At 39.7% G+C, this 20,379-nt stretch overlaps 1 protein-coding gene across 1 annotated transcript in view; it reads right to left on the reverse strand.

Moving 5' to 3' along the window:
- Nucleotides 1-981: 981 nt before the first annotated feature.
- The window catches only part of LOC124596391 (integrator complex subunit 4), a 108,005-nt gene continuing 88,607 nt past the window's right edge, over nucleotides 982-20,379 (reverse strand). The window contains exons 14-17 of the mRNA XM_047135516.1: nucleotides 13,499-13,671; nucleotides 11,191-11,355; nucleotides 2,610-2,769; nucleotides 982-1,627 (exon numbers count right to left, since the gene is read on the reverse strand). Of these exons, the coding sequence (XP_046991472.1) occupies nucleotides 1,181-1,627; nucleotides 2,610-2,769; nucleotides 11,191-11,355; nucleotides 13,499-13,671 (945 nt within the window). The 3' untranslated portion in view covers nucleotides 982-1,180. The remainder of the gene's footprint in view (nucleotides 1,628-2,609; nucleotides 2,770-11,190; nucleotides 11,356-13,498; nucleotides 13,672-20,379) is intronic.

The following is a 20,379-nucleotide window of genomic DNA, read 5'->3' on the forward strand; positions in this document are numbered from 1 at the left end:
TGCAAAACAAGGAACAAAATGGAAGCTGCATATGGGAAAAACTGCAGCTGGAAATAAAACGAGAACTCCTAAACCTAAAAATCAAGATCTCGTAATAGAACACCTTCAAAGAAGGACCTAGAACCAGATTCATCAAGTGAATGTCATGTCCCCCGTGTGTCAACAGATGATGAGGATGTAGACTGTCATATGTGTGGTAAACCTTCTGAAAATATATATTATGCCACTTCTTCCTCTTCAGTCAGCTTGGCAGATAACTGGCTTCATAACAACTCTTTGTCACTATCAGGTTCTGGATCGTCCATAAGTTTTTCACTATCGCACAAGTCTTCTATGTATTCACATTCTTCAATATAGTCTATTGTATTTTTGTGATGTATATTATTGTGACTGGTTGCCACTGCTTCAGCTTTTACAGTTGCATTTCTCTCCTTTACTGTAATTTCTGCGGATCTTCTTTTGTGTTTGTAATGGCTAACAATCATGCTCACTATATTTGCAGGATTCATCATCACACAATTACGTTTACAGTGAGAATAATGTGACAGTATACCACAGTATAACAGATCGATTAACTGCCAATGTTGATGCAATACAGATAGGAGTCACTATTATACTGGTTTCATTGCTCTCATGTGTAATGTCTGTCTGGTTCCCCTAGATGCTGCATCGGACACTTCATCACACGACTTTCGGTACAGTGCAGTGTGTGTCAACCACAGCATACACTGCAAATAACTACCTTAGCTACTAGAGGGACACTGTTTACAATGACTACAGTTAGCAAAGTCACGATATCGTATCAGACGCAGCCCACTATGAGCAGAATATCACATCTCCATAGCTTACACTGTAACTGCAATCACAACTTCTGTCAACTGCCTTGCAAGCATTCATGATGGAGGCAGGTATATTAAAAGTATTTGCTGGGAAAATGGAACAAGCAATCGTGATACTCAGAGGAAAATAAAACAATAACAGCACTGTATGGTAAAAAATTTTATTGTGCATACACAAAACACACAATGAAACGTAATAAGATAACAGCTAAAACTTGGGAATGTGTTCAATCTGCAATAGGACAACTGATATCATTCATATTGCAGAAGGGAGAAATTTTGGCATAGTCTAGATTTCTCTGCAAATGCCTAGCACTGAATATTTGCACTGTAAAGGCCTTTTAGATGCCCCTCTTAACCGGTTTTGGTGAAACGTACACCTTGACAGGCTTGCAGAGGTCTAGAAGACACGGGTCAGCATCGGCAGGGGCACGGGCACGTCGCGCTGCTGTGGCAGCGGCAGTTCCTCCCTCCACAGCGGCGAGGTCGAGAGCTAGTCCTATGTGCAAAGCACACGCCTCACTCCACACCTGGTGAGACACGAGTGCACGCGTCAACAAACGTGAGGTGCCTGCAGTCGTCCCTGGCCGCAGATCTCCTCGTGGTGGGACGAGCAGGTGAGTCTGCTGGTCTGGATAGCGTACCTTGATACGCAACAGCTCGGGAGACTGGAGGTACCGCAGCTCTGCTTCGAGAGGCACACCTAGTACGAGCCCAGCAGTGAACTTAAGTGGTGCGTCTGCATCACCTCCAGGTTCACATGCCAAGGTCGCTGTAGTCATCTGAACCTGTGCAGATTTGACAATCTTCAGATTCATATTAATTTCACTCAAAAAAATAAATAAATAAATAGATCTAAAAATACAGATGTTGTGACTTACCGAACGAAAGTGCTGGCAGATCGATAGACACACAAACAAACACAAACATACACACGAAATTCAAGCTTTCGCAACAAACTGTTGCCTCATCAGGAAAGAGGGAAGGAGAGGGAAAGACGAAAGGATGTGGGTTTTAAGGGAGAGGGTAAGGAGTCATTCCAATCCCGGGAGCGGAAAGACTTACCTTAGGGGGAAAAAAGGACAGGTATACACTCGCACACACACGCATATCCATCCGCACATACACAGACACGAACAGACATTTGTAAAGGCAAAGAGTTTTCCCACGTGCATTGTTTCCCTCTATTATATTCATATAAATAAATAAATAAATAAACTTAAATGTGCAACAATATAATCTAGGACATTACTGATTAACAATAAAGCTGATTGATGTCAAATACTTGAGTAAAATCTTCCATGGCTGTACTACTTTCAACTGATAAAGTCATTCTAATAAAAGCCTCCCATAAGTGGTGACATATTCTGTTACAGCCTTGGGCCAAGAATTACCCATACTCTATCTGAAATGGATAATCAGCCAAATTCAGTTTAGTCATCGAAGATTTTATGTATGTATTTGACTGCAATAAACCTTACTTTTTTTTCCAACAGTACTTTTCAGCCAATTGTGAGGAAGTGGCGAATACAAGCAGAACTGATACTTGCAGACATACAGATTTGATTAATGAAATAAGCACAGGGAAATGGACAAGTAAACAATGGGGTAAAATTGGATCCAGAAACAAACAACACATTTCTGAAAGAGATGGAAATCACAACATTTCTAAGACTTCTAAAGTTTAGACAGGTTTATAAGCAATTTATAAAAATAATTAAACCAACAAAAATATGGTAAAGACTATCAATTACATTTTCCAATACTCACACTAGTCGTAGGCCTTAACTGTGGAACTGGAGGAGCATTCTGTAAGAGCGGCAGAAGACAGCGTGCCACAGGACCTGGCTTTGTCTCTTCCAACTGAGACATCTCCTTAACCAACGAGGCAGTAAAAGCCTCAGGAGCAATGCCTCGTTCCCCAAGATACCTATACAACGTTCGTAACAGGAAAACAATGACTATTTATATGAAAGTAACTAGCGTTTCCAAACAAATTAATTTTAAATTGAGGAAAATGAAGATAAAAATAAAAACATGCAATATGCAACAATAGCATTTCCCTACAGAATGCTAAAATATGAATAAGTAAAGCTGGATTGACAGAATCTCAGGCAGAAAGCGATATCCAAATACAAACTTAGAGAGTGAGAGAAGAAAAGGAAATGATGTATAAGCAATACTTTCTGTAACTTCTCTTTGGTTGTTTTCATTGTAACATTCGCAATGTGAAAAATTTACTGCCTTAGTTTACGGGCTTATAGTAGTATGCTAGGGCATACAGCCTGAAATAATTAACTACTGAAATACAAGCTATGTCACGTACCTAGAGGTATATACAGTGCCCTTAAATGGCCACTGTTCGCTACAGTCATTCAGCAATGAACTGGTATAAAGAGTTCTCATTTAGTTTCACATGCTTGCAGTTACAGCTAAAGCTTATAATACACAAATGTATACTTAAAAAGTTTTAGTTGTGAATAGCATGAAAAGGCTAAAAGTTAGCGAAATAGATCCAGCTGTGATCTTCTGAACACTATAGTTATCAGTGAAGTTACATGCAGAGATGATTCTATGTTTCTTTTGCGAATGTTACAATTCAGTGACAACTCTGCCAACATCAGAGGAGATGCATTACTCAAAATCACGAACATTCTCTATAAAGCTATTGCAACACTCTGCTGTGTATTTAATCTGCATCAGTAGCTTTGAGCTGACAAAAACCTATTATTATTGAAAGGCACTTTATCTTTCAAAACAATCATTCCATCAATACAGGGATAACAACAGAAACTGGGTTCTACAATTAGCAGAAAAGTGGTGATATATTGGCAAGTCTTATGAAGTCCCAGCTTAAACAAACACATGGTCTTTAGATCAACAGTTGGTATTCAAGCTCAGATTTTCCCCCCTGTCTTCACAACTATGAGACAAATGCATGTATTACTGTTCATAGGAAAGATCAACCTGCCAAAATTTCAGAAGTAGTTGAAATGAGAGATATTTATTTTATGTTCACTAATATTATGCTTTACATTACATTAATACTTGTTCCATATATCATGAGTACAACACTTCATAATGATGTGGAACGTGTCAGTTTAAATAAGGTTTTATAATTACTACTTCATATCTAAAAATTCATCTTTAGAGTAGAAGGATTTGTCATTCAGAAATTCTTTTAACTTTTTTTTTAACTGTTGGTGTTTGCCCACCCTTACCCTTGGTGACAGCTTCCACTCTCGCAGGCATACGTTCAATCAGGTGCTGGAAGGTTTCTTGGGGAATGGTAGCTCATTCTTCACGGAGTGCTGCACTGAGGAGAGGTATCAATGTCGGTCGGTGAGGCCTGGCATGAAGTTGGTGTTCCAAAACATCCCAAAAGTATTCAATAGGATTCAGGTCAGGACTCTGTGCAGGCCAGTCCATTACAGGGATATTATTGTCGCGTAACCACTCCACCACAGGCCGTGCACTATGAACAGGTGCTCGATCGTGTTGAAAGTGCAATTGCCTTCCCCAAATTGCTCTTCAACAGTAGGAAGCAAGAAGGTGCTTAAAACATCAATGTAGGCCTGTGCTGTAATAGTGCCATGCAAAACAAGGAGTGCAAGCCCCCTCCACAAAAAACACGACCACACCATAACACCACTGCCTCCTAATTTTACTGTTGGCATTACACAAGCAGGCAGAAGTGCTAGACGTCTCCATTCATGTTTCCACTTCACTATCACATCGGAAACAGTGGACCTTGGGATGTTTAGGAATGTGGAGATCTTGTGTACAAACATATGACACAAGTGACACCCAATCACCTGACCATGTCCGAAGTCCGTGAGTTCTGCGGAGTGCCCCATTCTGCGCTCTCTCAATGTCTAATGATTGCTGAGGTTGCTGATATGGAGTACCTGGCAATAGGTGACAGCACAATGCACCTACTTGGAAAAATGTATGTTTTAGGGGGTGTCCAGGTACTTTTTATCACATACTGTATGGTTAAACTGATGTGAAAAACTGATACATTATGAAAATTTATTTTTTCACATTGCTGACCTATTCATTTTAAATGCTTATGTTCTATATTGGTCAGTAACAGGATGAAAATTGTGAACAGCGCATTTAGCCTGTGGCCTGAATACAATAAACATTGGCCTTTGGAGGGGAGGGGTGGGGGGTGTATGGCAATTAGGTTCAAATGGATGTAGGATATGTAGAGATGAAGAGGACTGCACAGGGTGGACTAGCATGGACAGCTGCATTAAATCAGACTTCAGACTGAAGAGCACACCACCACCACCTCCATGAACAACAACAATAACATGCAACAGACTGCAGAAAAAAAATGGTTCAAATGGCTCTGAGCCCTATGGGACTTAACATCTGAGGTAATCAGTCCCCTAGAACTTGGAACTACTTAAACCTAAGGACATCACACACATCCATGCCCATGGCAGGATTCAAACCTGCGACCGTAGCGGTCCAGCGGTTCCAGACTGTAGCGCCTAGAACAGCTTGGCCACCCCGGCTGGCGACTGCAGAAAAGCCTGCAGGAAAGGATGCTGGGATGATAATCTTCTATGATTTTCGGGGATGCAATTTCCAAATGTCAGAACAAATGAGCACTCCATGAAAGATACCCTAATGGGTAGATGCATGGTTTGCTGGAAACACAAAGTGTGGCACCTGTTTTGAGCCTTACCACACAAAGACAAACAATTAATCATCAGAACAGGATGAATGAAAATAGAATAACAAGAATCAATACATTTCTTGGGGGGAAGGGGGGGGGGGGAGGAACAACCAAGAAAAAGATTAAATGTATTTTTAACTTCGCCATTGCTGGTTCAAATTCCAGATAAAAAAGAAGAAGGATGTAAAATATACACACTGCATGTAAAGATCTTTGCACATTTGCTTTAAAACTTTGGAGTTTGTCCCAAGATAATTACTGTGCTGACAAATACACATACTGCAGATGTCTCTTTCACTTGTGGAGTACATGTTAAAATATAGCCTACATTGTGTCAAATAGACAAAAATACTAAATGATCGTCTATTTATTATACAGAATTATTCATGTATTTACAAAACTTGTTCATGCAACTTGATTTCCATGACCTTGAAGATTTTATTGTACAACTGCAGATAACTTGTCATTCATTTCCAATCGACAAGAAGTTATCAGAACTTTACAAGATGCACTGCCAAATTCCTCGACAGGATAAGAGCAGTGCCATAAATGTACTGTTTACATAGTGTACTTACAGACAGGAAATCTGTCCTCCTCTAGTAACTAAGCACTCAATAGTCTTGAGAAAAATCATTCATGAAGCAATCAAATAAATCTTGCAATACAATAAAAGCATGTTCTTAATGTGATTCAAAACAAATACCAATATTTATATAGGGTGGTCCATTGATTGTGACCGGGCCAAATATCTCACAAAATAAGCATCAAACGAAAAAACTACAAAGAACGAAACTTGTCTAGCTTGAAGGGGAAAACAATATGGTACTATGGTTGGGCCACTAGATGGCGCTGCCATAGGTCAAACGGATATTAACTGCATTTTTTAAAATAGGAACCCCCATTTTTTATTACATATTCGTGTAGTACATAAAGAAATATGAATGTTTTAGTTGGACCACTTTTTCGCTTTATGATAGATGGCACTGTAACAGTCACAAACATATGGCTCACAATTTTAGACGAAAGTTCGGTAACAGGTAGGTTTTTAAAATTAAAATACAGAACGCAGGTACGTTTGAACATTTTATTTCGGTTGTTCCATTGTGATACATGTACCTTTGTGAACTTATCATTTCTGAGAATGCATGCTGTTACAGCATGATTGCCTGTAAATACCACATTAGAGCAACAAATGCTCAAAATGATGTCCGTCAACCTCAATGCATTTGGAAACACGTGTAACGACATTCCTCTCAACAGCGAGTAGTTCACCTTCCGTAATGTTCGCACATGCATTGACAATGCTCTGACTAATGTTGTCAGTCATTGTCGGTGGATCACGATAGCAACTATCCTTCAACTTTCCCATAGAAAGAAATCCGGGGACATCAGATCCGGTGAACGTGCGGGCCATGGTATGGTGCTTCGACGACCAATCCACCTGTCGTGAAATATGCTATTCAATACCTTTTCAACCGCATGCGAGCTATGTGCCAGACATCCATCATGTAAGTACATCGCCATTCTCTCATGCAGTGAAACATCTTGTAGCAACATCGGTAGAACATTACGTAGGAAATCAGCATACATTGTACCATTTAGATTGCCATCTATAAAATGGGGGCCAATTATCCTCCCTTCCATAATGCCACACCATACATTAACCTGCCAAGGTCACTGATGTTCCACTTGTCACAGCCATCATGGATTTTCCATTGCCCAATAGCACATATTATGCTGGTTTACGCTACTGCTGTTGGTGAATGACGCTTCGTCGCTAAATAGAATGCGTGCAAAAAATCTGTCATCGTCACGTAATTTCTCTTGTGCCCAGTGGCAGAACAGTATACGACGTTCAAAGTCATCGCCATGCAATTCCTGGTGCATAGAAATATGATACGGGTGCAATTCTCAACACCGACGCTTTTGAGATTCCCGATTCTCACGCAATTTGTCTGATACTGATGTGCGGATTAGCCGCGACAGCAGCTAAAACACCTACTTGGGCATCATCATTTGTTGCAGGTCGTGGTTGACATTTCACATGTGGCTGAACATTTCCAGTTTCCTTAAATAACGTAACTATCCGGCAAACGGTCTGGACACTTGGATGATGTCGTCCAGGATACCGAGCAGCATACAAAGCACATGCCCGTTGAACATTTTGATCACAATTGCCATACTTTAACATGACATCGACCTTTTCTGCAATTGGTAAACGGTCCATTTTAACATGGGTAATACATCACGAAGCAAATACCGTCTGCACTGGCGGAATGTTACGTGATACCACGTACTTATACGTTTGTGACTATTACAGTGCCATCTATTACAAAGTGAAAAAAGTGGTCCAACTAAAACATTCATATTTATTTACGTACTACACGAATATGTAATAAAAATGGGGGTTCCTATTTTAAAAAACTCAGTTGATATCCGTTTGACCTATGGCAGCGCCATCTAGTGGGCTAACCATAGCGCCTTCTGGTTTCCCCCTTCAAGAAGAGTTTCGTTCTTTGCAGTTTTTTCGTTTGATGCTTATTTCATGAGATATTTGGCCCCGTCACTATCAATGGACCACCCTGTATATGAGACTGATATCACAGACAAGCAGTGTATCTTGTTCACCATACAAAGTAACAGTATGCATTTGCTTACATAAGTACCACAAATAAAAATTATATCACAGATGGCCTATATCTCTCATCAACAAAGAAACAGCGTAATCTACACACCAATGGAAAATATTTCATAACATGTGCTATAGAAATAATCATTTAACTTAAATCAAATTTGTTTATTTCTTGTTTTAGTTGAGTGAAGAATAGATGCAAATAGCATATTAAATATCTCAAAAACAAAGATCAAAATATGAGTGCAACAAAAGGTATGTTTATTGTTAAAGCTGTAAGAATTTTGTCCAGAAGTTCGAAACAGTTCAAAAAACTGCTAAGAGATGGTGCTGTACACTGTGCGGCTCAAACGGTATCAATGTGTGTAATTAAACTCATGTAGCACATGCAGTCTTTGCAATTATCTCATAATCTTTTCGAAATGTCCACCACTTTCAGTAGAGAGGTTGCACAAACGAGCAATGAAATTTACCATAAAATCGTGTAGTGTCTCAATGTAATCGTATTCAGATGTCACACAGATCGCTGATGCAAGCTTGTCCATCATGTTGGAATGGTTCCGGCAAACAGTATCTTTCAATGTGGCCCCCTAAAACGTTGTTGGAGTCAGATTGGATGAATATGGATGCCAAGCCATCTGTGCACCAGTAAGTTTACAATAATCCAATGCAACAACTCTATTCCCGAAGTATTCATCGAGAAAGTAATGCATCTATTTGGTCCAATGTGATCTGACCCCATACTGCATGAATGACTCAGTACCTGGTTGATCCTCCAATGCTAGCTGTATGGCAGCAAAATGATCCAAAATTGCAATGGAACATTCACTACTGACCGTTTCTCACAAGGAAAAAGGGCCAATAATGCCTCTGCTGCATATCACATCCCAAACAGTAACTTTGAGAGAATACAGTGGTTCTGCTTCACACAAAAATAGAGATTTTCAGAACCTCAACATTGTCAGTTTTGTTTATTCACAACCCCATTCATGGTGAAGCTGTTTCATCTATGAACCAGATGCAATCAAAATCAAATCCTTCATTGTCAATCATTGTGAGAATCTGGGTTACAAAGTCAGCCCTTAGTCACACAGCTCATATAGGTATGTCCTGGTGGCTTTATATTTTGAATGGAAACTTGTAGGCTCTGTCTCAGTACTTTCTGCATGCTGGAATGCTTCAAATCAGTCTCTGCTGCATTTCTTTGGAAGGATTTCCTTGGATTTTGCTGAAAAATTCCAGAAACTGAGGCGATATTTTCAGGAGTATCTCTAGTTTGCCAGGGTCCAACACTACCTACTAGAACATCAGCCAAACTGCCTGTCCATTGGAATCTGGTGAAGAGCTTGCAAATGGTTTTCACATTGGGTCCTTTTGGAAGATTAAATTATAACTGAAAACTGTGCCTTGATGCCGTAGGACTTCTTCTGATCTGTGGTATTCCAGTACCAGAAAGACACATAGTTCAGTGGAAGACATGACTTCAACCTCTTCCCTCGATATGTTAACCTCCTTTCATGTTTCAATTGTGGAACTAATTGCTCTGAGTTGCAGTACACATTTACAGGCACTATATTTGCAATTACAGCCTATCCATTAGCAGCCTTCCAAACTATTTTGAAACTTCTGTACAATTACTGCTTAAGTCCTTATAGCTTTCCTAATAAATATATCATTTGTTGCACTCATCTATCACTCTTAGTTTTCAAGATATTTAATTTTGAAATCAGGGACTTCTTTGCTGGACAACCCATATGAAGGGACACCACACTACTGGTGTATATTGAAAGCAACACATAATTTTCTAAATGGGTTACCAGAATTGGATCAGAAACTATTAAAGGAAAAGCCATGTTTACATATCTGTGGATTTGTAACTACCACAACTTCGCAGTGAAGTTCAAAGCCCGAAACTAATTTTTATGCTAACAATAATGCTCATCTCGGTGGGGAAAAATCTTAGTGGCAGAAGAAGACATTGCAGAAAGCACTCTAAAATGTTCACCACAGAGCAAGGTAGGCTACTTTGGTAACCCAAGCCCTGGCAGAGGTCCAAACAAGTAGATAAGGATGCAGTGCTCAGTTCAGCAGCCAACGTTTTAAATGTCATATCTTTTAAAGAATGGCACTTAGCTGGACATTCAGGGATTTTATACTAGTTCAACTATCTGAGAAAGACAAAGCAAACATCTGTTTTTAAATGCATGTTATCTATGTTAGCATAAAATGACATCTTGAGACAAAAAACAGTCATATAGCTTTTTGTCTTTGATGTTACGCATCTCAGTGACAATAAGAAAGAAATATTAAGGTCACTGCAAACACAAATTGGAATGAATGAAGACCCCCTTTTAACACTTTGAGGCTGTTTCAAACAACGTCATCTTTTACCTCGCATGATTTGGAACAACTTTTGCTTCCATCTAAGCAGCCTCGTACTAATGAAACAAAGCTAACAACCAATAACAAGAGGATCCTTTCTGCACTGCCCACTTCAATGACCCAGCAACAATTATAATTCATATTTTACCTCGTATGATCTGGAACAACTTTTGCTTCCATCTAAGCAGCCCCGTACTAATGCAACAAAGCTAACAACCAATAACAAGAGGGATCCTTTCTGCACTGCCCACTTCAATGACCCAGCAACAAAACTGTGTTACTGTAACGGGTACTTCTGACTGTATCTTTAGTATCCCCAACCACAGAAATGTTTACCTGCAGGCAGCTGTAAGCCGAGCATCCCATGGATGTCTGCATGAGGGTTTGGACTTTCTGCTTCCAATCGATTGACTCACGAAGCGAGTTTTCATTTCTTCCCATGAGGTTCTGCTCCATGCCATTATTGTGCCACCATCAGCTAGTAAAGTGCCCAACTAACAGAGTAGAGTAGTAGCGTCCTCATGACAGTGCAGATATTAAAGTGTCAAACAACAAGGAGAGGTAGCAGTATGCTATCATCATGTAGATTTCAAAATAAAATCTAGTTTAATTCATTACATAATTTAAATTTTCAAATGAAAACTTACCTGTGTACATCCTCAACTTGCTCAAGGAAGTGGTCACAAAGAGCAAGTGCAGATGAATTACTGCAACGTACTATGTATACTAGCTGTAAAGCTAGTGCCTTCAACTTCAACTGCTTTACAAGTGCCAAGTCGTCTTCACTCACTCCTATGAAAAGATATTGTAACCTGCAATGACAATGGTGGTTAAAAAGACGAGTTAAAAAAATGTTTGTATCAATATTTTCAAGTGGTAGGTTCAATACATACAACACGAAACTTCCAATAATGTGTGCGCGTGTGTGTGTGTGTGTGTGTGTGTGTGTGTGTGTGTAGTGTGTGGGAGGGGGGGGGGGGGGGAGGGGAGGATGAGGTTTCAGCAGGCCAGTACCTCTCAACTCAAAACAGCATAACACAGGCATTCTGGAACTCTCCTTTTTGTCCCCGAGATTCAGTTTCTACAAAACTCATCTTGGAAGCAAAGGGGAACCAGTAAAATTCTGTAGAGCATAGGACACAAGTGTAGCTCGTTTCTTCAGGATCTCCACATGTCTCTTCATCGTATTGGCAAGCAACAGAAGAGAAATTGAAACATAGGAAAGCATATTCACATCAGCTTTTGAAATCAGAGTTTGTATGTCAAGGGACGAGCAGGGAAACTGAACTTGTCAAATGTTCAGAGGGGAAATCTATTCAGCATCCAGTATCATGTGAGAGGTAGCCAAATACGGTAAGACAAAGCAATAATTAATTAATGCAACTGGTCAGGTATGAAAATGTGGGATATTAAAAGTGACAGTGGGGCAGTCAATTATGTCAACTTTTGGGTCGTACAGACTGAGAAAACAGATTCACAGAGACACTTGATGAAGAGAACATGAAAAATGTTCCAGGAAACTACATACAACTAACTGCATTAAAAACAGTAAATATGTTTAATACACCACAACAAACTACGTGATGCTGTTCCTTACACAACAAAGTTACATTAATACTTTGTGAGTTTAGATTTCTACAGAAAAATCTCTCAATATTGCAACATATCAATTCCTTTTTCTGATTAAACTGTGTTCAGGCTGGTTTTCAGGGTAATATTCCTGCCTTCTGCAGAAAAGTCTCTTATCCTCATAACTACAACCATGACTTATGGCCCAGCTCAATCTTGCTAGGCTAACACATGTTGTACAAAGGTTACATAAAAGTGGCTTGGCCATGGCCAATTGCTGAAATGAATCTTTCTGAAAATAATAACTGTGTCCTGGACTGGGACTTGGAACAGAGAGCCTCCCACAAACCAAGAATCAATACAAGATGTAATTTAATTGCTTTATTCTAAACTCTAAACTAAAAGTTTCAACTTATCATAATAGTGGTTAAATTTATTTGATAATTCTGTTGTGAATAAAAATTTCTAAAACAGTTGAAAAATTATAATTAATGAATACACGAGAATAAATCATTACAGAGAATTTAACAACATAGATTCATTGAAGAAACAATACAAAGTCTGTGTCGATTTGCCAAGCAAACGAAAAAGTGTGTGCAGCCACAGCACATTGTTACTGCTTGTTACATCTCTCTCCATACTGGTAGGCAGTTCGAAAGTCAAGACTTAAGTTGATGGAACTGGATAGTGTTTCACAAAACAATCTTTTTTTTAAAGAAAGAAACTGTTGCTCACTTGCAAGTAGTGTATAAAAACAGAGCTTTTTGTGAGTGTGTGATTGGCAGTGCCAATCACTGCACCCATCATTGACTTATGCAAGTATTATGTCAGCTTAATGTTCATTTGAAGCAGTTTAAAGCCCATTATTCCCTTGAAATTCATAGGTGCACATAGTCAAGTATGCCAACTGACCAAAAACTGGAAAAATCAGTTATTCCATGTTGTTGCTTTAACAACAACAGTCTGAAAAAAAAGACTTGTAAAAATGTTTATTTGAGCCATGTTCATTACTTTCAATCCAGCTACGAATGTGAACACTTCTAAAGAAGACAAAGTAATTGTCATGCCACACTCACTGCATTAGATCGCAGAATCTAAACATGGTACTGGGCTGCTTCTCTTACTGTAGTGCACAGTTTTTTTCCCCACTGTCCTCGAGTTTCTCTTTCCTTCTTCCTTTTTGACAAAGCAACAGCTCAATCATCCTACAGCTCCTCTTTCACTGTCCCAAAGAATGAACCTGTGGTTCTGCGTCCTCAAATTCCTCAATCATTATACTTCTACTACCCAACAAGCAGTCCTCATTTTCATAAACTGTTATGCAATATATGTTTTTACAATATTTATGTACAACAAAGTTTCATATATTCACAGACAGTTGCTCACCTAAGACAGTCATGCAGGAGCTGTGTGATGTTTGTGCGGACAGCAGCGCCCTGCTGGCTGGCAAGCGCTCCTGGACTAGCCCACAGGCGAGACTCTAACACACGCGCCAGCATAACTTGGCAGTTGACATGAAGAGCTGACATACGAGCAGCATCACCAGCTGCACCACCAACCTGCAATAATACACATTTAAAAATAATACAAGTATACTGACACACTTGAACTGTGACTTTCAGAGTTTTACTTGTGTTAATTAATAATAAAATATTAGCAGTAACTGAAAAATAAAAAAAGTTCATAAATGAAACCAATGGGTTTAATTCCATGAACTTTCTCAAATGAATGAGAAGTAGCATGACTGATGATAGAATGCTCCCACAGCTTGCCTTATAAAATGCTTCTAAACTTTTATTTTATTGGTTCAATTCATGGTAAAGAGGAAGAAACCATAATTATTTACACTGCAGTATTTGCTAATGGCATAATGATATGGAGAGAAATTAAAGCAGAAGCCTAAAGTAAACCATAACTTTCAACAATGATTATTCCCAAACTGTCAAATTCTGATCATCTAGTTTACTCAATACATTTGCCTACTGACCATTCAAATCTTCATACAGGCAATCTTGACAAATCAAAAAATTTTTATGGGGTTTGAGCACTCAATAAATGAAAGTGATTGTCAAGACAGACCAACAGCAAACACAATACAGTTCAAAGTCATGGCTGTCTATCACTCAGTAGTGGTATTGCTTTGCCATTCACTTCTTTATTGCACTCAACAATGGTTAACACAATTAAATATATAAATGAGTTCAAAAGTATAGCTTTCAACTTGATACTTCTATGTATTCCTGAGAAAAATAGACAGACGGTTGGACAACAAACGATATTTTTTCCCCTATATAACTACAAATTAAAAATGTTCTAATTTTTTCCTTTAGCTGTGCTATGAAACCGCATTTCTTGCCACATTTTATGGTTCTAGGCCATTTGGAAGAACCTGATAGGTTCTGATGAGTGAGTTTGCTAGTATCAAAAGATGTGACATTCACGGCCATATCTTGTGATTGGGTTGACTTGGAAACTTCAATCTTTACACTGCCAAGGGGCCGTATATCTGTGACACAAATTTCAACTTGATATATCTACCCTTTCCTGAGAAAATGGGTTTTTAACAGTAAAACAGACAGACAACAAAGTGATCCTATATGGGTACCATTTTTACCTAATGAATAACAGAACCCTAAAAATTAGATAGACATGATACAACTTTTAAGAAAATATATGGAGAAGTTTTTTTTCTGTTCTTCAAAGATACAGATAGCCGTACCGTAGGTGCAACCACAATGGAGGGGTATCTGTTGAGAGGCCAGACAAATGTGTGGTTCCTGAAGAGGAGCAGCAGCCTTTTCAGTAGTTGCAGGTGCAGCAGTCTGGATGATTGACTGGTCTGGCCTTGTAACACTAACCAAAACAGCCTTGCTGAGCTGGTACTGCGAACGGCTGAAAGCAAGGGGGAAACTACAGCCGTACTTTTTCCTGAGGGCATGCAGCTTTACTGTATGGTTAAATGATGATGGCGTCCCCTTGGGTAAAATATTCCGGATGTAAAATAGTACCCCATTCGGATCTGTGGGCGAGGACTACTAAGGAGGACGTTGTTATCAGGAGAAAGACAACTGGCGTTCTACGGGTAGGAGCGTGGAATGTCAGATCCCTTAATCGGGCAGGTAGGTTAGAAAATTTAAAAAGGGAAATGGATAGGTTAAAGTTAGATATAGTGGGAATTAGTGAAGTTCGGTGGCAGGAAGAACAAGACTTCTGGTCAGGTGAATACAGGATTATAAAAACAAAATCAAATAGGGGTAATTCAGGAGTAGGTTTAATAATGAATAAAAAAAATAGGAATGCGGATAAGCTACTACAAACAGCATAGTGAACGCATTATTGTGGCTGGGATAGATACGAAACACACGCCTACCACAGTAGTACAAGTTTATATGCCGACTAGCTCCACAAATGATGAAGAGATTTATGAAATGTGTGATCAGATAAAAGAAATTATTCAGCTAGTTAAGGGAAACGAAAATTTAATAGTCATGGGTGACGAATTCGATAGTAGGAATAGGAAGAGAAGGAAATGCAGTAGGTGAATATGGAATGGGGGTGAGGAATGAAAGAGGAACCCGCCTGGTAGAATTTTGCACAGGGCATAACTTAATCATAGCTAACACTTGGTTCAAGAATCATAAAAGAAGGTTGTATACATGGAAGAAGCCTGGAGATACTGACAGGTTTCAAATAGATTATATAATGGTCAGACAGAGATTTAGGAACCAGGGGCAGATGTGGACTCTGACCACAATCTATTGGTTATGAACTGTAGATTAAAACTAAAGAAACTGCAAAAAAGGTGGCAATTTAAGGAGATGGGACCTGGATAAACTGACAGAACCAGAGGTTGTAGAGAGTTTCAGGGAGAGCATTAGGGAACGATTGACAAGAATGGGGGAAAGAAAAGAATGGGTAGCTTTGAGAGATGAAATAGTGAAAGCAGCAGAGGACCAAGTGCGTAAAAAGACGAGGGCTAACAGAAATCCTTGGGTAACAAAAGAGATACTGAATTTAATTGATCAAAGGAGAAAATACAAAAATGCAGTAAATGAAGCAGGCAAAAAGGAATACAAACGTCTCAAAAATGAGATCGACAGGAAGTGCAAAATAGCTAAGCAGGGATGGCTAGAGGACAAATGTGAGGATGTAGAGGCGTATATCACTAGGGGTACGATAGATACTGCCTACAGGAAAATTAAAAGAGACCTTTGGAGAAAAGAGAACCACTTGCATGAATATCAAGAGCTCAGATGGAAATCCAGTTCTAAGCAAAGAAGGGAAGGCAAAGGTGGAAGGAGTATATAGAGGGTCTATACAAGGACGATGCTCTTGAGGACAATATTATGGAAATGGAAGAGGATGTAGATGGAGATGAAATGGGAGATATGATATTGTGTGAAGAGTTTGACAGAGCACTGAAAGACCCGAGTCGAAACAAGGCCCCGGGAGTAGACAGCATTCCATTACAACTACTGATAGCCTTGGGAGAGCCAACCCTGACAAAATTCTACCATCTGGTGAGCAAGATGTATGAGACAGGCGAAACGCCCTCAGACTTCAAAAAGAATATAATAATTCCAATCCCGAAGAAAGTAGGAGTTGACAGATGTGAAAATTACCGAACTATCCGTTTATTAAGCCACGGCTGCAAAATACTAACACACATTCTTTACAGACGAATGGAAAAACTGGTAGAAGCCAACCTCGGGGAAGATCAGTTTGGATTCCGTAGAAATGTTGGAACATGTGAGGCAATACTGACCCTACAACTTATCTTAGAAAATAGATTAAGGAAAGGCAAACCTACCTTTCTAGCATTTGTAGACTTAGAGAAAGCTTTTGACAATGTTGACTGGAATACTCTATTTCAAATTCTGAAGGTGGCAGGGGTAAAATACAGGGAGCGAAAGGCTATTTACAATTTGTACAGAAACCAAATTGCAGTTATAAGAGTCTAGGGGCATGAAAGGGAAGCAGTACTTGGGAAGGGAGTGAGACAGGGTTGTAGCCTATCCCCTATGTCATTCAATCTGTATATTGAGCAAGTAGTAAAGGAAACAAAAGAAAAATTTGGAGTAGGAATTAAAATCCATGGAGAAGAAATAAAAATTCTGAGGTTTGCCGATGACATTGTAATTCTGTCAGAGACAGCAAAGGACCTGGAAGAGCAGCTGAACGGAATGGACAGTGTCTTAAAAGGTAGATATAAGATGAACGTCGACAAAAGCAAAACGAGAATAATGGAATGTAGTCTAATTAAGTCGGGTGATGCTGAGGGAATTAGATTAGGAAACGAGACACTTAAAGTAGTATAGGAGTTTTGCTGTTTGGGGAGCAAAATAACTGACGATGGTCGAAGTAGAGAGGACATAAAATGTAGACTGGCAATGGCAAGGAAAGTGTTTCTGAAGAAGAGAAATTTGTTAACATGGAGTATAGATTTAAGTGTCAGGAAGCCGTTTCTGAAAGAAGTTGTATGGAGTGTAGCCATATATGGAAGTGAAAATGGACAATAAATAGTTCAGACAAAAATAGAATAGAAGCTTTCGAAATGTGGTACTACAGAAGAATGCTGAAGATTAGATGGGTAGATCACATAACTAATGAGGAGGTATTGAATAGAATTGGAGAGAAGAGAAATTTGTGGTACAACTTGACTAGAAGAAGGGATCGGTTGGTAGGACATATTCTGAGGCAGCAAGGGATCACCAATTTAGTATTGGAGGGCAGCGTGGAGAGTACAAATCATAGAGGGAGACCAAGAGATGAATACACTAAACAGATTCAGAAGGATGTAGGTTGCAGTAGGTACTGGGAGATGAAGCAGCTTGCACAGGATAGAGTAGCATGGATAGCTGCATCAAACCAGTCTCTGGACTGAAGACCACAACAACAACAACAACAACAACAACAACAACAACATGGGGAATATTAGTGTGTTGGTGAGACACTTTGTTTAGCCTGGGAAAATGAACTAGGGAATTTGCTGGCAAATTACGTGCCATGGAATATTTTCAATACTGAGGAAACATGACATTTTTTTCGAAGTGTCCTCCTGATCAGACACTGATATCAAGGGGGAAAACAGCAAGAAAGAGATGTGGTAATTAGCTCTGAAGAGGCACATTGTACAAAAGCTTAAAAACATTATCAGCCTTGTTTATGCCCCTATCAAAGAATCAACATTTCAACTATACTTTGTTATCTTAACTCCTTGAATATTTGTATTCCACCAAAGATTCCCCATCACTAAATAATCTCAATGATGTTAGAGAGAGAGAGAGAGAGAGAGAGAGAGAGAGAGAGGGAGGGAGAGAATTAGAGAATGTAAGGAATAAAGAAATATATTGGTACAATGAAGGATGTACATGGTCCAATCACATTAATGTGAGCACCTGCCCAAAGTCTGAACGACGACCTTTTGTAGGGCATGTGTGCAGGAAGAGAGACAATGAAGGTTCTGGATGGTTAAGGCAGGGATGTAGAGCATGCTAATTCCAGTGCCATGGCCAACTGCACTAGGTTTCTCAGCTGGGGATCCCTGGCGTGAGCAGCCCGACTGAGGTGGTCCTACAAATTCTCAATTGGTTTTAAATTCAGGGAGTTTGATGGCCATGGCAATGTGGTAAAGTTATCCTGGTGCTCTTCGAATCATGCCTGTATGCTACCAGCCGTGTGAAATGTTTCATTGTTCTGCTGGTTGGTGCCATCGTGCCAAGGAAGAAACAAACTGCATGAATGGTTTGGCATTATCCCCAAATGATAGATGGATAATTGTGTTGATTCATTGTGCCTTCTAGAATGACTAAATCACCCAGGTAATGTGATGAAAACATTCCCCACACTATAGTGCTCCCTCTTCTGGTCTGGACCCTTATGACAATTGTTGCAGGGCCTTACATGCCAAAGGTCATCTGCCCAATGGATCATAAGACGTGATTCATCTGAAAAGGCCACCTATTGCCACAAAATGGAAATATAGTTGCGGTATTAGTGCGGAAATTTCAGCCTTCATCGTCGATGGGCAGCAGTCAGCATTGGTGGGTGGACCACGTGCCTGGTGCTGAGCCCCATACACAGCAACATTCGTTGAACGGTCATTGGAGAGACACTGTTAGTAGACCCTTGGTCCATCTGGGAAGTCAGTTGCTCAACAATTGCACATCTGTTCACCTGTACTCATCTCTGCAGTCATTGCTCACATCTGTCATCTATAGCCCGTGGTACACCACAGTTGCCTTGGTGCTGGTTTTAGATAGCGGCATTTTGCCATGTACAGTATACTGTAACAACAGCGGCACGGGATCAGTTTACAAACTTTCAAAAAAACTTTGACCCTTGACCCGAAAGCCAAGAATCATACCCTTTTGGATGACAGACAGATTGCTTTCCATTCCCGCATTACACCAACAACTGTACTGATTTGCACCCCCCTCCCCCCCCCCCCCTCTCTCTCCAGGACACATTTTCTAAATGCTCCACTGCTAGTTCTGCCACCATCTGTCTGTGAGAGGTTATTGCATGTTAATATCAAACACAGGTGGTGGTTACATTAATGTCACTGAATTGTGTAATACAAAACAAAAGCACATGGGCTTTCAGGAGAAAGCACTTTCAACTATATATAATTTGACTGAAAGAGATAGAACATGTCTTTACACGCACACCAAATAAAAAACTAAGCTACAGCCTACAATAACAACACTGTAGCATATGAAACATTTCAGATTGGCCTACATGTTCACATCATTGTTAAAAAAATACACTTGTTCATAAAAAGCACCATAACCACAAAGAGAGATTTATGCATTTTGTGGCAACTTTTACATTACTCTGATCCAAAGTCACAGTGCTGACAGGTAAACACAAGTCAGCAAATGCGAATAGGCTCTGCAGTTTGGGAAATGATAGGTATCCATTTTGTTACAAATGTGGTTTGGGAATTCTGAAAACATGTAGTCTTGTTGAATTCCCTTTCCCTTCTATCAAGATGGCAGATGATGTTGAGAGTATTAGGGAAAAAAAAATTCCTTCTTCAGAAATAGAAAGACGTCATGCAGGTGTGCATTGCTGTACCATAGATTTGTTTGCAAGTGATGCCTTCAAAGGAGAAGTAATTGCAGGTGAGGATATTGTTGGTCATAGTGACTAGGAAGCAGATTGTGGGTTTGGATTCAGTTGGGTATTGGGAAAGGTAGTGTTCAATGGTGATAAGGCCATGAGCATTGGGGATGTTAGTGTAAGGGAGCTGGCATTGACACTGA

The sequence above is a fragment of the Schistocerca americana genome, chromosome 2, assembly GCF_021461395.2.
Source record: "Schistocerca americana isolate TAMUIC-IGC-003095 chromosome 2, iqSchAmer2.1, whole genome shotgun sequence".
NCBI lineage: Eukaryota > Metazoa > Arthropoda > Insecta > Orthoptera > Acrididae > Schistocerca > Schistocerca americana.